The sequence below is a fragment of the Anticarsia gemmatalis genome, chromosome 9 (genome assembly GCF_050436995.1).
Source record: "Anticarsia gemmatalis isolate Benzon Research Colony breed Stoneville strain chromosome 9, ilAntGemm2 primary, whole genome shotgun sequence".
In the NCBI taxonomy this organism is placed as follows: Eukaryota; Metazoa; Arthropoda; class Insecta; order Lepidoptera; family Erebidae; genus Anticarsia; species Anticarsia gemmatalis.
Window position 1 is genome coordinate 196,813 of NC_134753.1, and position 22,689 is coordinate 219,501.

General features: G+C 35.3%; 1 protein-coding gene across 1 annotated transcript in view; it reads right to left on the bottom strand.

Moving 5' to 3' along the window:
- The window catches only part of LOC142975305 (protein nubbin-like), a 171,995-nt gene extending 150,557 nt beyond the window's left edge, over positions 1–21,438 (bottom strand). The window contains exon 1 of the mRNA XM_076118071.1: positions 21,409–21,438. Coding sequence (XP_075974186.1) covers positions 21,409–21,423 — 15 coding nt within the window. The 5' untranslated portion in view covers positions 21,424–21,438. The remainder of the gene's footprint in view (positions 1–21,408) is intronic.
- Between the last annotated feature and the right edge of the window lie 1,251 nt (positions 21,439–22,689).

Below are 22,689 nucleotides of genomic sequence, written 5' to 3' on the forward strand. Positions count from 1 at the left end.
AGCTGTGTGCTGTCTACGCTCGGCTCAGCCGCTCGGCGCGGTGCTCTGCGGCCGGCGTGCTGCGAGCTCCATGATTAATATGATTATTTGATTGTTTAATCGCGGGAGCACGTAGAGACATCGATAGAGCTCGCCTCGTATTGTGCCGGACTAAGTAGAGCCATCTGTACCCGCGCTATTTAAGGAGAGCCTCGGGTTACGTGCACTCATTTGTATTGCCATTAGAATATTGATCATTTAATATTGTGTGTTTTATTTTATTGTAAGATTTTTTGTTTATATGAGATATCTCAGAGGTAACAGGTGACGTTAACTCTACTGTTTACATTGAAAGGTGATCATAAGCTTGGCTTTCAAATAAGTAAGATTTTCATAAAAAAAATATTTGAACTGGTAATGGCTTGTTGTGGTGAGTAACATGTGGGTCCGCAAACCGTTTCGCAAAACTGCAGAACAGTTAGAAAGTAAAGCCAGTCTTAATAACGTTATGAAATATGTCTATTAGGCCTCAGTATGAATATATTCATTAATTCCGCAAATATTGTAGGTCTAATGACTCGATTACGTATGCCATCAGACAGTGGTCCATGTGATATACTTAGAAACGTGTAAATACCGCGCCAGAGCGGCGCGGGCGCAACTCCACACAAAAACACACACATACTCAAGTAATTCCAATCAATTAATAGTAACGTAGGGATGGGCAAAAAGACTGAATTCGCGATAAGGATGGGAACGCGCGGGATATCCCGGGAACGCGGCGCGGAATCCGGGAGCCGCTGCGCTTCCCGGTAGCGACCCACCACGCATGCGCAGTGGACGACGCAGGTCACCTCAATATACGATTACAATACATTTGAATCTTGATTGAAAAATTGTCCCAGAACTGACAATCTAGTGACAGATATCTGACTTTTGCAATAGCACTGGTTACCTCGTGAAAAATTACTCGTTTATTTCGTTCAATCATGTTATTACACTATTCACAATGACGACGAAATACTAACATGATACTCAATTTTAGGTGATACTCAAGGTTATACGGGTGGGCCAGGAATAAGTTAACATTTTAAAAAATCATTAAAAAAAAACTATTAGATTTACATCAAAAATTATTTATTTAAGAGATAGCTTATAAAATGGAAATTACTTTTAAAAAAATAACATCATTTAAATGGCCACCATCACGGCGTTGGCATTCCTCTAAACGAGCACGAAAATTTTCGAATACTCGCCGTAATACAGATAAGCTGAAACTCTCTGCATGTTCTTATCACTCCGTGAAGTCCGTGGGCCGCTGGTTTGCTCCACATTTAGCGTCGATCCGGTCTCTTCAAATTTGTTTACCCATTTTTTTATTAAAACTGAGCTTGGGCACTCATTTAGGTCGTGTAAATGGATTTCCACGAAATAGACGCCGCACAGTGATGAGCGAACTATTGTTTAAATAAAATTGCTTTACGCAAAAGGCACGCTGCGGTCCCGTGAAGCGATCCATGTCAACAAAATTTCCAAGAACTGAGCTAGCTGTTAGACCTCTCCCCGCGCCACGCCTCTCTGCTGTTTGCGTGCAAAGTCAAATTCAAATGTATACAAATTCATGGCCCACCCTGTATCTGTATAGCTACATCAGAGAGCACGAGACTAAAGTGTAACTCAACATTGAGTGCTTATTAATTTCGGTTTACCAACAGATATAACAACATACAAGCACATAATATATGTATTTAATTTTATCATAAATCAGCCCACTGTATATCTAATTACTGGTAAACACAGAATGCATTTTTATTTTAACAAGGATACGGTACTGCAAAAACATCTATTGGAAAAAGTAACTTAAAGTTTCCCTAGTGTTGTTTGGACATTCGGCCGCGGACGATATTTCTGTAAATTTTGTGTAGTGCGCTATCGCGGGTGGGCCCGTGCCGTTTAGTATGCGCCCGCGCGGGACCTATCGTTAGTCGCACACGCACCCGCACAGACTCACGCACTGAAAGACCTGACATACAACTTAAAGATTAATTATAAAACGTGGTCACTATTAATTGATTGTATTTGTAACAAATTAAGGTAAAAAAAAAAAAATTATAGCATTTCTTCTCTACTGCATGTTGCTAATTGAATGCAAGTATATTATTATGTTACCTGAAAGTTTAGGATATACACAACATTTTAATTAAAATAGGAACAAGTGCTTTTATTTCAAAGGTAGAGAAACAAACACTATCACATTTAGAATAGTAGTTCGAATTGTATGGATATTAATGGATAACGTCATTAATCTAGTACTGAAATTACCTTTTTCTATTCAAATAGCTTCAACAAAGCGGCGTTCCTGCCATTACCCAGTAGGGTGGTAATGACGTCATTATGAAATTATTTCATATTCATTAACTGTGTCCTTTATCGGCACTAGAATTAACAATTAGCGAGAATATGCGCGCCTCAACACAAAAAAATATATTTGTCTTTGTTATAAAATGTAAAGTTGTACTTCCATAGAGTGGTGTGCGACGTAGCTAAGCTATGCTATGAACCAAATGTATATTTCCAACATTTTGTTGTGCCATTAATGCCCGGTTTCTGAGGTACAATTAGCTCTAGTTTATCAATTCAATAGCATTTTTTATACGAGTTTAAACACTATTGAATAGATAAACTAGGGTTAAATGTACCTCAGAAACCGGGGGCTAGACTTGCAGATAGATACGTTTCTAAATAATTTCACTGAACTGCTGTTGTATTTCGCCAACCTGTTTTGTTACCACTTCTTACTTTAAAACTGTAATTAAAATGTTTGCTTCGTTGAACTTTTTACCTCTCCGTTAACTGAAGCTGTAATGTTAAAGCCAAAATTCTGCTAAAATGTGAGGAAACTCCAAAGCTACATATCCTAGCATATGATACGTGGAAAGCCAGGCTTATAATAAAAATATAGCGCGTTGTATCCATTTCTAGAGGCGGTTAATCGCTTTGAGCCAATAAAAATATAAGTTAATTGATAATAGTGGGGCGCCTCGGCGTGCGCCCGCGCGGCTCCGCACCGCGCCGCACCGCTCCGCGCGTAATAGCTCTGTCCGGCCGTGATCAATGTGATCGACGATCGATAAACGGCCCGAGGGTGCCACTACTTCAACTTTTATTTGTATATTAATATAATTAACGTTCATAAATGTCGCAAGCACTTACCAAACGGTTATTTTATATTGATTTGTGTGACTACAGGAGCCATGTATGGTGTCACAGTTTTATTTATTTAACAGATAAAAATATGATAACTTTAAAATAGCAACGGCTAGTTGAATTACAAAACAACTTTTGTGAAATCTTTTTGCAATTTTTTTATTCCTAAGTTATGAGGACATTAAATCTAGATTGATGGCGTTCATATATTTCCTACTACTAGAATGTTGGATGTGAAAAAACAGACTATTCTAACTTCAAAACATTTTCTACTCTACCTCATCAACAAGAAGTAAAATCGGCATTTCCTCAAAGTTTCAATGAGTCGTCACCAGGCACCACGGCGCACCGGCATGCCACTGAGGTGGGTGGCACGTTGACCTCCGCGAACAGACACGCACAAAAACACACAAACACACAAGAAACGGCCGCAGTGGGGCCCATTCATGGCATACCGCGGAATAACACCCATACGCTGGGTATACCACCGGCGAAGAGCCAAATAATGGGCATTAGTATTCCTGAATTGCAAACTAGCGTTGACAAGATGGAGTAAAAAGTGTCTGAATAGTGGACGAGCTGTTATGATAATGTGCAAGTGTACACTGATATGTAATTAATGTGTGCCCAAAGTATGAGCTCGTTAAATCTGGGGGGTAACTCTGTGTGGTCTAAAGTTTTGTGCCGTACTGTAAAGACTTGTAAATATGTGTTTTCCTAGACGGGAGATGTAGAATATTCTAGTTTGCAAGTATACATATCATATCCTTAAGAATCAGTGTTTGAGGTGGCCGTTTACCAATCATGACTTCTTTCTTTCCTGCAACTGAGAATTTCTTTTTGTATTTTCCTACTATATTCTAGATATTTTCTACTCACATTCAAGATAACTAAATAATCTAAAGGATTTAAGGTAGTCCCTTAAATTCTTGAATTAAATGAATTTATTAAGATATATCACCTACGTTTAAATAAATTCACTACCTAAAACTATTTAATTGAATTGTGACAAATTGTGAAAGTTATGTGAAGTGCGTTCAATATTCATCCAAGTCGGTAATTACTAAAATGCTCAAATTTACTTAAAGTATTGACATACAATATCTAACAACAAATTTAAAATCAATTACCGCGATACAGATCACACGTCACACTCCATTGCACCAAAACCGTTTAATCAGATCTATAAATTAGCAGCAACACAACATCACATAAATATATCAATTGTACCCTTCAACGAGCACCATGGTCCACCATCGACCGGCCTCATAGGGGCACACTGATGCCATTAAAAAGCCATGATGGTCACATAATCAGGTACATCAATGGGTTTAATCGAAGGGGACCGTAATTAAACGAATGACTGTAATTTGAGTATTTGTGGCAACTATCACTAATAAATTAGTCTCATTGTTTTTAAGTTTGTTTATTGTTAAATTTAGTTCATCGATTGATTGGTAATGTTGATGGTTTATTAAATTTACTAGAGGCCGCGACTTCGTCCGCGTGGAAACCCTTCCCGTGTAAACACCCGTGCTCTCGGTAATTCTGGGATAAAAAGTGTAGCCTATGTGTTATTCTGAGTCTTCAGCTACCTATATACAAAATTTTATCGTAATCGGTTCCGTAGTATTTGCGTGAAAGAGTAACAAAACATCCATACATACATACATTCTCACGAGTTATTCCGTTCGGATCCCCAATACTGATACCCTAGTATTTTAAAATTATTTTCTATTCCGGTCTGATCCCCCGTATATAAACAGTCAGGGTATCCGATCGGAATGAAATATTTAAATTTATTATAATGTTTATATACGGGGGATCAGACCGGAATAGAAAATAATTTTAAAATACTAGGGTATCAGTATTGGGGATCCGAACGGAATAACTCATTCTCACAAACTTTCGCATTTATAATATTAGTAGGAAGTAGGATCAACTGGTAATTATAGAGTACCAATATTTAACTAAACATTTAAGTGTGAGCTTGTAAACAATTCTACGTTATTGTTACGTAGGAATCGAACATACATACATTATAAATATCAACTCACTCTTATACTTGTATCCTAAGGTGTATGAAATATACCCACGTTTCACTATTAACAATGTAAGTCACATGTAATAGGGAGCTAGCCTATTGCCATATACTAGATACGTTACTAAACTCCAGACTACTATTGAGAAGAATCTAATATAAATTAGAAAATACCATGACTACTTTCCCCGGCCCGGAAGTCGTAGTCAGTCGATCAGCTGTCGGTTGCACTACGAAACTTCAATTATTATTAAAATTTCTCGAATGTCAGGTTCAATTCCAGGATAGGTCAAAGATATTGTGTTCATTAAACGACCATTTTCTGAACGAACTTTTTATTTATAAGTGAAAGGTCATGTCATATTAACGATGGAAGATTTGTCTCATTCTACAATACCTAGAAATGGTCGCGTTTTGAAATATTTCCAATGAATAATAGACCTTTCTTACACTCAATATTACCGTATTAAATATTTGACATTTAAAATTAAAAGCCAATCGACTAACTATACCTCTAGAGAAATTTTATATGAATAATTTATCAGCGCCTCTGGCGTATTTTAAGGGAACTATTTTTTATTAAGTAATTTTAAATGTCAAGTGATAGGAAAGTAGTGTAAATCGCACAACTGCTAATAGTTAACTTGATCGAGTTTCTTTAAACATTATAATGATCACATTTCCTTTCGCTGATTACAGGCCTTTTTTACCGATAATAGGATTAGACCCATGCTTAGATTGCTCCATTAGAATGCCAAGTATGTTACCAAAATACTGTATAATACTGATAATTTTCCACAGCTAATAGTCTAGAGACACACCTGTGCAACATTCTGCACGTACCACAAGCTGCCTGTGTCAATTTTATAAGTGACCTATGACATTTCGGAAGGTATGTCGCTACATCTCTGAACCGAACAGCACTTGCCTCCAAGGTCTGGAATTGCATACACATTTGGACACATTGATACGATAAAATTAGTAAATAATTAGCTTAACCCTTTTACTGCCCAAGTCAGTTTACATATTGGAATTGAACCCACCATCTGGGTTGTTGGCAGCAAAAAGTGTTAGATGAATAAATCTCGTTGGACAACTCACCATTTGATTCCAAACTAAGCAGAATTGTGTTATAGAAAACAAATAACTGATAAACATACTAATATACCTCTAAATATATACTTATATAGATAACTTGACAACCAGACTCAGAACGAATACTCGTGCTCATGACGACCAAAATTTTTTGATGAATACATTGAATACTCTTTCTGAGTCACACACAACATTCGCCCATTGACAATATCATTCAATCGTTCCATTCATATCAATTTATAAATCGTTCTCTAATCATTGAGTTACACTCAAACACTGAGCCTGTAATTGACTTCATCAGATAAACAAATGAATTGATCACCCGGCATCGAACCCACTGCCAATGGTTACTAATGACTGCGACGCTAACTCGTTGAGCCACTGGGGTTATTAACTTTAATTTAAAAGAGAAAGTTTCATAGGAGTTTAAGTTAATTAAGAAACTATTGTGAAGTCCTTTAAATTTATTGCACTTGTGCAGGGATCATTTCGTTGAATACCAGTGCACAGTTATAATCGTATAACATGTTTTATTCCAGGAATAGTACTGACCCTTAATGGGCTATAGACAATACACTTAATTTATGCATCGTAAGAAGTTATATTATAACTCTTATAACTATCATTTTCTTCTGAGCTTCATAATATACAGAGAGAAGATGTAAGCCATGGAGGAAAACTACTTTAAATATTATAGATAAGATACCTTAATTCGCTAAAAGGAACCATTTTTTATTTTTGAAAACGAACATAACTGCATTCAAAATATTTAGATAACGTTTTCTTCAAAAGCAAATCTTTTTTTTCAGCTGGATTAGCTTCTTAATAACATTGCAATATATATATGTTTACCTTTCACCAGAATCATGGTAACGTTATCATTTTTATCAACTTAAATATCTAGATAAAAAATATAGACCCAAAGAACTAACGTGTATAAATTATACAATGTTTAGAATCTATACAAAAAAATACTTCATAACTTATTTATAATTTATAAGTAAAGCTTGAATAATCTAATATGTATGAATTACCTTTTAAAGCATTTACTTTTAATGTCAATGCTTTTTGTAATATACTTAATTAAAAACAACATATTTGCAAATAGCTTATGAATAATAATATAGTAGTCGTTAACATGCACTGATCTCACTGGTTAGATCATCGTGTTTAGAATATTATATGATTGAAAACTAGTAACTTATTATTTAATTTATTACTCGTGTGGTCGCGTTCCTTAATGGGTTTTGCAACGAAAAAACATCGCATTCCCGAGACTTTTTAATCCCTTTTTCGCTACTACCAAATGTTACAAGTCTCTAAGGATGAGATTTCATAAAAACCTAGGTGACAGGCCCGACTTGGTCCAGGTATAGTACGCTTTTATCCTGTTGATTAAATTTTGATCTTGATTGAGTTTATGGTATGTAAGTGATTCCTCACACTAAACTAGGGTCCAGTTTGAATTAAGTATATAACATAATATTGGGGGGCTTTCACGTATCTCAGTTGATAACTACTTGAAAGTCACTATGCTGTACATTGTTTTCTCCCTTAAATTATAATGATTAACATATTACGTCAAAGCAGCAAGGTACACTAGTTGTTAACTGCGATAGGTGATACGCATACCGGCCTGAGTATTTGTTTCGTTGAAATTACTAAATTAATATCAACATACTAATTTATGTGCACATTGTCATCCACAAAGTATACGTAAACTTGCAGAGCAGGACGTCATTTGCAAATTATTATGTGAAGCTATAAGAACTATCAGTTATTTGATCAAACCTTCAGAGAACGCACGAATGTTTGAACGCCTATGGTGGTAATAAATGACTAAGTTAGTTCACGTATAAGCATTCCTTGAGTTGGTTTATATTTAAGGGGCGAATTCTTAACATAAATGTTTGTCAATAGTGATTGAGAAACAAAAAGCTATCAAACTATTTTAAATAAGAAACTGATCAACGTATTCCTTCATAACTATTTTAAAAAGCATAGAAAGTACTAAATAATGATGTCATACACGATCGCTTAGTAAGTTACTAAATAACGCTACATAGTTTTATTATCTTTAGATCTTAATGTCGCCCTTTAAAAACACATTTATAATAAGTAATGGTTCACTTTAAATACAAACAGCTCAGCTACATTTAACTTAGATTGTTGTCAGTCACGTCGGAAGGGGCGAGGCTGCTGCCATTTATCTATGAAGTAGAGCCATTATTAATGCTCTACTATTAATAGTCATAAATTAAGTCAATAGTGATACTAAATATAGTATAAACTAACAAAAAATAGACAATACTTCTTACGCATAGAAATTTTATTACGCATTTTCAATGAATTCATTACTGTCTCCGTGCTACGCTTATGTCTTCTTTCAAAATGTGAAGTTAAAGGTATTTGCAGCTTAGGAAAGCAAATCAGGGTCCTAAAAAATGCTTTTCTCTCTGGCATTTCCAGATGATGTTTAGCTTCATTGTTCGGTTACTTTTTTGCCTAATCGAGTAACATAATGTTATCGTTCGAATATTATAAATACAAAAGTTTAGGTGTTTAGAAGAATATTTTTTACCTAAATATTCCACAAGTACTGAGAGATTTTTGGTTGAAGTTTAGGTAGGTACACAGTAACTTTTAAATCTGGATTAACACATGGAATCCTTTTTACACTGAGAAATTCTTAAAATTAGTGGGCAGAAGCTAATTCTTGCATAAAGGTTTTTATTCATGCCATGTTTTATGACCAAGGTAGATAGAAATCGTACATCTGGGTACATTTCCACAGCCATTTGTAATACAGCCTTGCAAGATATTACAAATCAAATTAACTATGTATGTATGCAAGAATGAATGGCTGCAAGTAATACCGGCATTATCATAGAGCTATTAAGTTGTGTTGCAACGACGAGCGGCCATCCACCTCATTATACTAATTGCACCAAACAATGGAGTCTGCAATCTTATACATTCAAACTATCACTGCAACATCTAGTTAATCAGCCAATGGTGGACGAGGATTTTGAACTAGGAACGTGCGACGGACCAATAGCAAAGAGGCGAGGTGCGCGCGCGCACGCCCCGACACGCCTCCCCCCTACCGCCTAGATAACTTAAGCACTAGTCCTAGTCTAGATGTAAATAAAGTCTATGTACTTTCGGTCTTATGTAAGTATATAAGGTGGGTAATTAAGACGTATAAGGCTGTGTTAGATAGTCTCATAAAACCACTAAGTAACTAACTTGTTTAGTTGTAAAAGGTACAATTAAAAGTTATTACTTGTATGTCTTTGAGGGAGTGGTAGTGCATGAGAATATCGGAAAGCCCGGCTACAATAACCTGCTGAATTGGTTTCTCAATAGTATTCTAGAATATTAGTAAAGTAGGTAACCCAGAATTGACCCTCATGTTACATGGGAACAATACAATAGGTAGTGAAAACTAGTTGAATATGAGATACACCTCTGCCTTCAGACATAGTTTATGTTAATAATTTTATCACAAGTATGCCAAAAATGAAAAGATTTATTAGAAAAAAAAAAGCACAAGAAGTTTGCACATAGTGGTGTTCTATGGTCTCTGTTTATGGCCTACCCCCATGGGAAAAAGCCGTGATATTATGTATGTATGTATGTATGTACGCAATTAGTCACGTCCCACAAGTAGTCACGAAACTTTCATATAATTAACAAAAAACATTGTTCTGAAAACTGAACCGGTAGATAATATTATGATTAAGTGTGCCTTAATCTATAAATCATAAAAATAATTGTGTATGAATCTTTCTAGAAAATGGAAATGTTTTAATTTCCAAGTTGATTAGCGTTTTAACGAGCCAATTAATATTAATCACGTATAATAAAATGATTAAGTAGTGTTTTTGCTTATATAAAATATGTGTAATTTGTTCACAAACTATGCATATTCTGAACGCACATGTAGAGTAGAAGGCGAGTCACGAAGCAAAGCTCATTTTATTTATTTATTATTTTAATATCTCAAGAAATTCCTCATTTTCTAATACACAGTTTATTGTTTTGTGACTCATTATAATATCTCATACGATTTGGTTTTGTTAAACAAAGCTTTTGATTTTATTTTATCGTGTCGTTAGTGGTCAACCTAGAGTCAAAGTTGTTCAAGTTGCCAGAAAAATGACATAATTTAACGACTGTTATCTAATGAACAAAAACGTGTACTTCTTACGTGTCCACCAAAGCACGGAGGCGGCCAGTTGAAATACCACTAGGTAGTCACCCATTTGTGGAGTGACCTAAGGTTTGCTTAACTCACAGATCGTTTAGCGACCGGTGAGCAAAACAGGCTATGGGCGCCTCATGAAAAGACTTACTTTCCCATAAAAAATATTCCTAGTTAAATATCGTTCTAGGGGATTGCAAAAACTCATAAACCCAGTATTTCTAAAAGGACTACATAAGTAAGACAAACTTTATTCAAAACCAACCAAATGGTAGGTACGTGATAATATGCACGTATTGACAAAAACAATAATGTATTGATAGTGATCTACTGGCCATACAACATAATATTACAATATTAAAACATACAGATAATCTTATTAGCGCTAAACCGAATATTTCCTGTTTATTTCAAATTAATTCAGCCGATACCATCGAGTACTTTCACCTTATTTAATATATGTAGATTTATATCTTATTGATAACAAATAATATTAATTAACAAGAAATACCTACATCTATTATAAAAATAATCCTCCACTAAACATCTACTGTAGTGAGGCTAAATATTGAATACCACTATCACTTTTAACTATCAACGAAATTTTACTTACTTTATAGTACGTAAGTTAAAAGTAAGCTATGAGATTTTCTACTTATATCTCTCAAAGGTTGCATTACAATTTAGCATTTAAGAGAAAAAACAACTATTAAAAACGTATTTGAATACATAATTTTTCTAATCTATGTGTAGATCTCGGTTTGGTATGTTAACTAACAAACATACAGTAGTTCTTTTAATAATCATCTCTACAACTCCACTGCCTCAAGATTACATATTCACAAGCACAAACCACTTAGCATTCTAATGCATGTTCAATTATACGCAAATTAGTGTCTACTTCAATCATCTTGACGCGCATATGCATAAACACGTAATCAGTTCAATCAATCAGCCGCCTTCGCTCACGAATACAAAACATCGCGGGAACCATGTTCATGTTGCCACAGAATGTTATCCACACATCAAATTAACAATTAATTAGCATCAGACATACCTCGGCCCCTTGCTTTACCTTTAAATATTCACTGTGATCAATCACCCCACGGTTTGCGAGTAATTGTCTGATAAAACGATACGTCGGCGCTAATTGTTGGCCCACCGCTGGCCAATTTGTTGGGCATCACCTGCCGACGTATGGAAATATGGCGCGTGCCTGATTTCAGATATGAAACATGAACGTTTAAGTTATTGATCAGAATCATCAGATTTGAATGAGTGAGTACTGTGAGTGGGAATGTGAATGTAGTGTGAGATAGTCAGTGATGTAATGATGATGAATCGCGCTGATCGTTGTGTTGATATTTGGTTGAAACATCTTTTGATTGTGAGCGATGTGTTGCTTATTTTATTTGTTTTAAATGTCGACTTGTTATTACGATGTTTTGAGATTGCGGAGGTTAATTGGGGACCCCGTTTGATTGTACCCGAACCTTCAGTAATATTTTAAGATGTCGAAAAAAACACGAACATAAGCCTAAAGAGAGAATCTTTATTCTAATTCTGTTCTTATACAAAGATAACCAGCATTATAAAGAACACATTGCCACTATCAATTAAACACTGAAGTGACACGTCTACTCAAATACTCATTCTTAACACCAAAAAAATCTTCAAAAATATCTAATTGTCTTTCTGCATCTTTACAGAATGCATCATCTTAGTTCGCGTATTATCGGCAGTGACACATTACAGTCACCACGAGCGTGGTCGAGTGCCACCTCGTGATGCACGGCTCTTGGCCAGCTGCCTAATCACCGCTCTTTAACGGCTTATGATCTACGGCTTTATAAACCCCAGGGTGGGTCAGTAAGCTACCAGGAAATAGCCTAGTTATCTTAAAACCACTTTTGTGAAGTGATGATACTTTATAAATTATTACTGGTTTTTAGATTTGACACATTTTTCAAAGACCATCGCAGAGTGGTTAGGGTGTTGTGAATATGATTCCTACATCGATGAAATGTTTTCATGATCGAAATGTAGATACAGAGTTCATGAAATATTCTGCATAATTCATCATTGTATCTTGATTGTTTTCCAGTTTTTACTTCACACAGGAAGCCTTAGCTGAAGGCTGAAGTCTAGGCTGTTTACGTATAGATTAAGTTTCGACAATTCTAGCGTGATTGTGTAACATTGAATCCAAACGTTAAACTACAGCAGGATGAGAAACGTGAATGGCTGATAGTTTACTAATGAAGCTTATTAACCAAGCATTCACGTATTCAAGTCAGTCAGACAGCTAATATTGCTAAACGCTCAGGAAACACGCGTTTAGAGGAATTCCTTAAATATTTAAATAATGACACATATGCATACATGTAAAAATACTTAGCAATTAATGGTATTTAGCGTCGGAACAATAACTCAAGCTGGAACATCGTAATGGACATGATTTCTACATAAGCGTACATTGTAGATAGTGTAGTACATAAGGAAGTAGATATCCTGCGGTTTATCGTAACGTGCTCGATCTCGTACAGCGCTGAGTAGATGGACGGTGCAGATAGTGAATACTTTAACTAAGTACTGCGAAGTGAAGCAATATGCATTGTAACTATACATAATAATATATTCATTATCCGCTTGATATTGTACTGCTGTATGTTTAACACAATAACAGCTAAATTATACCAAAAACTTTAGAAGAGAAGCATAACTACACTTAAGTTTGAACAGCTCTAAGATTTGTAGCCTTATTTCATACGAAATTCTAAAATATTTTCTGAACTATACTTTAGACGAAATAGCGAACCGTCAGAACTGTTAAGAAAAAGGTTTTTTGTAACAACAATCTCTGTCTAAATGGTGAAGAAATCGATCGAAGAGAGTCTGTAAGCTCAACAAAAGTAATGCAAATTTAAGTTATTTCTTGCATTAGACCTAGAAATAGCGACTGCGTGATAAACTATTTGATCTAGAAATAGTTCCAAGTACATCCGTCAACAAAACATAATTGTATTAAATTGAGATAATTCGTGTTACATAATAAACCACTAATTACAGCTCAGAGGTATTGTCAATCATGCGACAGACGACACTGATGATTGTCATGTCATTCAGCTAATGAGACTAAACCCAATGTAATTAGCTGTCATTAAGACTGTTTGTTATATTGTGAGGTGGTTTCTTTCCACAATTAACATAATAACTAAACTATGTGGAAGATTTTCACGAGTGAAAAACTACTGTTATTTAATTGTAAATAGTGATAATTGTTGCGTTGTGTCTTTTTGTAAAATTCTTTCATCTTGTTAACTAGTTTTTTTACATTTTTGATGAAGTAGTTGAAGTATGTGTCTGATTGCTGTGACAGTCTGAACTATTTTTCAGGAATGAAAGAATTGGAGAGAGTCATGTTTATAGAAATGACTACGTTGGCTAAATCTTAAGAGGGGAAACCAAGTATGTGAAGCATTTGTAAATTACAAGATGATTATTTTCTTGATCTGCTTTGAGTCATGTAGATTGATTGATACATTTTCAGCAGAATGCACTTATGAACATTTTCTCAAGCTCCTTGTAGGAAATAAATGTACTCTGTAGTTACAAGTAAGTGCATAACAAGGCTTGTCAGCTGACTCATTACACATATCAATCAACTCGCCGATAAACTTTATTTGCACTTACAATCAGGCTGAACCATTCTAAATAATAATAACAAATCGACCTATATTTCGACACGGCGACGCTCGATATCGCTGAACAAACATCGTTCACTTTCTCAAGAATTCGCGCGAGTTGGCGAATATGTAGCGTATAGCGATCAATATTCACGAGATATTAAGTTATCGATGAATAAATATTGATACGATGTGTTTGTGGTGCAGTTATGTGGGTCACGACACACCTGCGCGAGCGCGCGGCGCCGCACGGTGGATCGAAAATCGGCTGTAGAAGACATAGGATCTCGATGTCGCGAATGTTATTTTTTTTAATGGAAATGTATTCTGCTGATCATTACTGTTCTATAAAATGTCATATGACGTAATTGTGTGCACAAATGGAAGAGTTATAATTTTTTTAAGAAAATTTTGTATGGAGCTGACATGAAAAATGAGAATATCTCTGGAATCGCAAGGTTGGCCGTTATATCCTTGCACACTGATATAGTACTATTTATTTGTGAATTTTTGACATACTTTATATCGCGGCATCACTTGCGATTTTTTTTCTAAAAATCGTCAAAATTTTCAAAAAAAATATTTTGTTTATGATACATTTTAATGCTTAAGTATGACAATAACAAGTGTAATTTACAATATTTTTTATGCTTAGACCAAAACGTTCTAAGAAATCACAAAATCGTACTACTTCTCCTCGAATGGTGTTCTCTGAACCTCGTATAATCTTTGTTTCGGGCCTCTAAAGCTTCTTCCGAAAGACTTCCAATTAGTACAAAAGCATTTACTGCAATTATGTCTCCTCCGTGAATCAACAATTTGTGGACTGTTGATGACATGTAGTACCCATCATACAGTTCCACGTATTTGCAGCGGTTGTCCTAGCGTATTCTTAAATTTTCGGCACGTCTACAAACTCTCCAGATGTGATAGCTCTCAGAATCACAGCAAATCTGTTTTTTTTTCTAAAAATCGTCAAAATTTAAAAAAATATATATTATGTTTATGATACATTTTAATGCTTAAATATGACTATAATAAGTGTAATTTACAATATTTTTCATGCTTAGCCCAAAACATTCCAAGAAATCACAATTTCGAATTACTCCTCCTCGAACGGTGCTCTCTGAGCCTCTTAAAATCTTTGTTTCGGGCCTCTGAAGCGTCTTTCGCAAGACTTCCGAGTGGTACAATATCATTTATCATATTTTTATACATTATCATTTACTGCAATTATGTCCCCTCCGTGAATCAACAATTTGTGGACAGTTGATGATGTGCAGTAGGTACCCATCATACAGTTCCACGTATTTTCAGCGGTTGTTCTAGCGTATTCTTTAAATTTCGGCACGTCTACAAACTCTGCAGATGTGATAACTTGCAGAATCACAGCAAATCTGCATATTAGGTCTTCGTCTTATCCAAATTCTGAACTTGTAACGGCAGGATAAACAAATGATATTAACACCAAGGTGGGGATTTGACGGTGATAGGGGGTTTGAAGATGATTCCAGCTCATTTATGACCTCTTTGGTTCCATTAAAGTTGATAGCTGACTGTGATACCGTATGGGTGAATCTAAAACCCTGCTCACCTATGTATTGCCATCCAGTCCAGTTTACTTTTGCGAAAGAATCCAAAGAAGTCGTCATAAATGAAAAAACTGCAATGGATAACCAAATAAAATCTCTCGTACCCTCAAAATGTCAAGTACTGAAATTAGTGACCAATTAATGGTGACGATGATTGATGGCAAAATTTTTACATATCTGGCTGTAGCGAAGTGAAATGCGGCCTGCTCTACCTGTATACGGCTAAGCCCACATAAATGAATAAGTTAGATGCCATTGCGTCAAAAACCGTTTCTTCTGGCGTGTATGAGTTCGGATTATCATCACTTCATGCCCGCATAAACGGAATGTCTTTTACACATAGCGTATCGTCTAGACTTCAAAAAGTGGTCTGCAAGAGGAAAAGGCCATCAAGAGACACTGCATTCACGAAAAAAACTCATCCAAGAACGATTCAGAGATGATCTCAACCATTTGATCGACATCATTAAGCGAGGATTAGACACAACTAACGATGGGAACACAGCAAGGCGATTTTTTGAGTTTCCTTGTAAAACTGCAGCGATCATTGGATTCGATGAAGACCTAATATGCAGAATTGCTGTGATTCTGAGAGCTATCACATCTGGAGAGTTTGTAGACGTGCCGAAATTTTAAGAATACGCTAGGACAACCGCTGCAAATACGTGGAACTGTATGATGGGTACTACATGTCATCAACTGTCCACAAATTGTTGATTCACGGAGGGGACATAATTGCAGTAAATGCTTTTGTACTAATTGGAAGTCTTTCGGAAGAAGCTTCAGAGGCCCGAAACAAAGATTATACGAGGTTCAGAGAACACCATTCGAGGAGAAGTAGTACGATTTTGTGATTTCTTACAACGTTTTGGTCTAAGCATAAAAAATATTGTAAATTACACTTGTTATTGTCATACTTAAGCATTAAAATGTATTATAAACAAAATATTTTTTTTGAAAATTTTGACGATTTTTAGAAAAAAAATCGCAAGTGATGCCGCGATATAAAGTATGTCAAAAATTCACAAATAAATAGTACTATATCAGTGTGCAAGGATATAACGGCCAACCTTGCGATTCCAGAGATATTCTCATTTTTCATGTCAGCTCCATACAAAATTTTCTTAAAAAAATTATAACTCTTCCATTTGTGCACACAATTACGTCATATGACATTTTATAGAACAGTAATGATCAGCAGAATACATTTCCATCAAAAAAAATAACATTCGCGACATCGAGATCCTATGTCTTCTACAGCCGATTTTCGATCCACAGTGCGCCGGCGACACACACACAACACACGACACACGTCGTCCCGGCTACAGTATACACCCTCCCGCACGTTACTTATGGTAAACAACTGATAAACTGATATCAAAGTATTTTTATGTAATATTATGTGAAGATTATACAATTATATGTAATAGTTTTATTCCTGAAATTGTTGATAACTTTGTACGTCAATTGAATAGTCAATATTGAAATATCCTAGAACCATGACTCAAAACTGTTAACTTCACTGTAATTTGTTTATTCTTAAATCAACATTTAATCAGTTCTATGGAATATTGACACTCAATTGTAACAATACTTCAGAACAGCAAATTATAACTATTCTTATCACAATACATCTAAACATTTAAACATAAAGTTCCCGTAACAAAATACTCAATCCTGTAATCAAACCCAAATACCTCACAATCACATAAAACATGGACCACCAACATACAATACATTATCATACATTAATTATTTAAATTAATTAACCCTCGCCACTGCACACAAAGTGACACACATTCTAGCACCTCGCGCTAACGACACACACTTCCGCTCTCCATTGACGGCTTCATAAGAAGCTTGTTTGTATGCCTACTTGCCGAGTAATCGATGGGGAGCTATCATTATTAATTACTATTATAAAGTCGTTTGTTCGCGATATAGTTGTAACCTTTTTATGTTTGTCTTTGAAAACGATACATTAATGATATTAGTTCCTGTTTAGAATGATGGAGAAGTAATGTGTGTATTAGAACTAATTATCACCTGATGTGTTATAGTTAAAGGTGAAGGAAAAATCATGGTGAAAGATTACATACCTGAAAGTTCTTTGAAAAGATTTTCGTGGAATGGAAAGTTTTCAGTTGATCGACTTAACATCTAGCCTAGTCATTTCGTTAATTTTAGGTGTAACAATTCAGTAAAGGTACCATAATCATCTTTCAGGCAGATTCGACGATGTTACCAAAATTACCTATAACTTGCAATGTAGGGTGAGTTATGAATTATTATTGTACAAGTATATCTTTCAACAATACCATCTTCACGACTGTTAGCACATTGATTGAATATGTAAATACATGATACACTTTATCGTACGTTGGCTATTTGCTAGCTCTATTGATAACGCAACTATATTCCAGTATTGTCATTAAAATTGTATTGGAAAATGTCTCAAGAATAATTGCCCTCTTTAGTTATAAGCCTGAAGTATGCTTTTCTAAGTTTATGTCAATTGATAAATGACGGCTAAGATACATATTAGATAGACAAAGTTGAGGGCTAAGAATAACACTAGATTCTGTTTCTAGAACAATTTTTAGACGGTAAAGTTATGTGACAGTATAAAAAGGCATCAGAAATTGGCGCAAATAATCGTAACTACCTTCATGCATTTCAAAAACCTATAATCAACTATGAAATTAATTTATTTCCTGCAAATTTGCAATCAATTTTAACATGAATAATGTGAACAAATATAGAAATCATTAATAATGCATATCAGAGATTATATATTTACAATCAATGCATATTAAACGTGTATTTCTCAAAATTAAGGATTACCTAAATATGTTGGGTGTGTCTCTACATAGCATCGTTTCCGCTCCACGCTCCACGTAGATAGGTTATCAGTAATTTATTCATACGATAGAGTCACAGATAAAACTCTACATAGAAGTAGAGCCACAAGTAGGTCAGGTGGAGCACTTGTACGGGAATGTATAAATATATTATTTATGATAGATAACGATATTTTTAATTAGAAACAGGTGTCTTGAAGTATTCTGAAACTCGATGAATCATATTTATGGAAATGTTTCAACACCTGGTATAATCCGAACTGTAAAACAGCTAAGTATGACTTATTTACATTATCTAACTATTCATTGTGATTTATAGAACTTAATTATATTACTGTGTTTCTACTGTTAAGCGTTCCGTAACAGTCATGTGTTCGTAAAAGGCTAGCAATATCAATGACCATTTTAAGCTAAAGTTTGATCATTGATAGTTTTTGTGGTCCTCTTACAAGTCGTTTGCAAGAAGCGGTAAAGCTTATTTATTGAATATATCTGATTCAGGGGGGTTATCATGTGTCTCAGTTGACAACTATTTGAAAGCTGTACATCGTTTTGTCCTGAAGATTATACTGTTTAACATATATCGTCAAAGCAGCAATGTACTGAATAGTGAGATACGTAATACGCAGGTTACACTACACTTAAATGCCAATACTAAACATAAAACAGAATATAGATAAGAATTTCTTAAAAAGCGTTTCATCCCTCCCATGTTAACACTAAATTTACAACAGAATACAGATTAAGTATCATGTTATTTTCTAAAAGCGTTCCATCTCTCCCAATCACTCGTCAACTGTCATTTCGCGCGATGATAATCTCCACAAATATTCACATGAATGAGAAATCTACGCACGCACATAACGCACACACTCTACGATTTCTAGTTAATCACTACATGTCTGAAGAGTTTGTATAGTGTATAACCACATGAATAATCACTGTGAAGAATTTAAAATTATAATGTTTCGTTATTCTGGATACCTGCTCGATGAAGTCGAAAAACTGTAGGTTGACGGGTACTTGGGGAGACATTACCCACCTATAAGACAGTCTCAACTCTAAGTTCGTATTAAATACTATTCAGTTCAAGGGTTATCTATACAAATGAATTTGAAATATAGTTTAGCGTGTAGAATGAGAATAATACACTCAGAGGCAAGTAGACGAGAGCAGTTGGCACCGATATCTTCTTAAAATAGAAAATGCATTTCTCCTGGAATACCTATCATATCAATTGTATACGTGATTTCCTTCATTCATATTCACAGCGATATCGATCATCATGCCACTGTACAATAAATACGTAATTAATCGGTTTTCGTTTGATAACAACATACTTGTATATTAATATATCAATAAACATGTCACTGTTATCTCAAACTGCACCAATCAAATGCTACTGCATATGTTCACACCGCCCTCTGAATAACTCTCACATAAAGAAACGTTGATATAATTCACTACACATAATATCTGTTCTCTAGCGAAATGATGTAAATTTAGTTTTGCAATAAAACAGGCAATAAAATAGCGTTAATTGTCTTGTAAATGTTAAATAAAAAGAGTATAAAATAACTATATAAAATTGTCTTTGAATGATACTTCTCCCATTGACATTAGCCAAGAAATAATTAAGTAGGTATCTACTATATTTTAACTGTGGAAAATTGTCCTTCAATCATTTGCCTGCGTAATAATCTTCAGTAGATGTAGCTCGGAACAAAGTACCCAATAAGCTGTGTGGTAGATATAACATTGTTTTTAGCATTCGCCTCTCGTTATTTGACTTTGAAAATCAAACTCAATTTGTTAAAAATACGAAAAGTTACGAAGTATAGATAGTAATAAGATTTTGAAAGAAAAGTTACTCATCCGCTACTGGAAAGCGAGATGGACTCTTGTCCAACAGTGAGATAGTTTATTTGTTTGTAGTAATCATAATGATGTAAGTGTAACCAATTACAGAAATTCTTGGTACAAATAAATATCAAGTGTACAAAAATGCGGTGCGTCGTTACCGGTAATGTCATTCGTTATTAAGCAATGTACATTGCACATAATTGTTGAAGAACCACGCCTAAACTCCTTTATTAATTAGTCAACGCAAATTAAAACGGACACCGTTTCGTACATTCATGAGAATCACCCGCTGTACTACGAAACACACAATTACTACAAACTTACGTTATAAAGCAACTGTTTCATAAATAAAAACTGTTATTAAGTTATACAGATCTAGAGATAATGAAGACTGGTATTAATCAAGTAGTTATGTCTGGTTGTTTTAATTCCAGGGTAGAATTTAGTCATCTAAATCTATACGAGCTCTGAAATGCATGTCTCTGGAATCCGCGCATTTGAGTGTAATATGTTGAGATGCATTCAAGTGCTAGAATATGCATTAGAACCAGGCACACCTAGACGTGTTTACCTAACAGTAGACATCGACTGAGACCGAGGCAATTCGGCCAAAACGTCGAGTAAGAAAGACGTATCGTAAGCCTTCAGGATCCGGCGTTTAAGTTAATTGTGTTACCATGTTCGTATTAGCAAATAATTGGCTTGACAACCTCCGAATATTATACCCTAAACCGTCTTAAGCAAAGGCTCATTCGCTTCGCATACACCCAACAGCTTAAACAAGCTCGATGTCCGAGCATCAACAATGTTCTTGAGGTGGTAATAGCATCAAAAAATGAGCTTCAAAGTCAAAGTTACAAATGAGTGCACATCCTACCTGACTTAAATCCATAACGTCAGCTCCACTCGCTCGCTCAGCTCCGGAACACTCACGAAATATCGCACAGTTAGTTATTAGTCACAAGAGTCACCAGTTCACCACTGAGTCAGTGGCAGGCGCGGTCAGGCGCGGTCGCAGTCGCGCGTGTGCCTGCGTGCTGATCCACCGGCCGCGATCATTGGCGAACTAGCGCGTAAACTGTCACACGTGGATCAACGCCTCGCTAAATTATCATATACTAAGTGATGCACGCGGTTCTGTCCTTATCTTAGAAACGATTGTAAATACGTTAGATAGTAAGCTTGCTTGTAATCCTGTTGCTATTTCCGCACTATTTTTTTACGTTTAAACACAAAAACAGACATAAAGAACGCAATGCACTGTCTAAACAACTAAATAAAGAAATTTATATTTACAGTCTACTACTTTTTTGTACAACTACCCTCACGAAAGAACTTTGAACTGACAAATAGATTTTAGTTCTGTTTTTACGCAATGCGAAATCTGTGCACACGAAAGCCAAGTAAAAACTAATATAACTATAAGAAGTGTATGTATAGGAAGACACGATACATTGTTGTATTAATTAATACCGTGAATAATTGTGTTATAATTAAACACACGTATCCGTCGGGTAAACGCTTGGCGGTAAACTATTTGGTAAACAAACTTCATTAATATGTATAATGTGTGGAAAAACGTACAAATGTTGCATTATTTGGTAACACATACAACGAATACACTAAATTAGCGATGCACCGATTTAAGTCATTTAGTTTTTATAACCGGTAGATGTTTTTCATGTGTGTTATTACACTTATTACCTAACTATGTATATATAATATGAATTAAACTGTACATCTGTGTGTTAAAAATAAAATTAATAATAAATTTAACCCATTTCTGTCACACTGCTGAGCAAGGGTTTCCTCCTGTCATGAGGGAAGGGTTTGGCCTTGAGTCCAACAAATATTGTAAGTATGTAACATCAATGTAGTTGAAAATAAAATATTTTCTTATGTTTTCGTGCGCACGTTACGTTCTATGTTATAGCAAAGATATGCGATGTTTGCTTACAGCTCGATAACGATGCTATCGAGAAAGTTATCGAAAGCAAACAGCTTGAAAGCGGCGCGCACACAAACACACACACAGACACGCACAGTCACTGAATTGTGCCACTCATTATCATATGAGAGGACACTAACTCCTGGGCCAATCTAGGTCACTGGTCTCATACGAGCTTGCTCACAAAACAGTGGGCTCGAAAACTAAGAC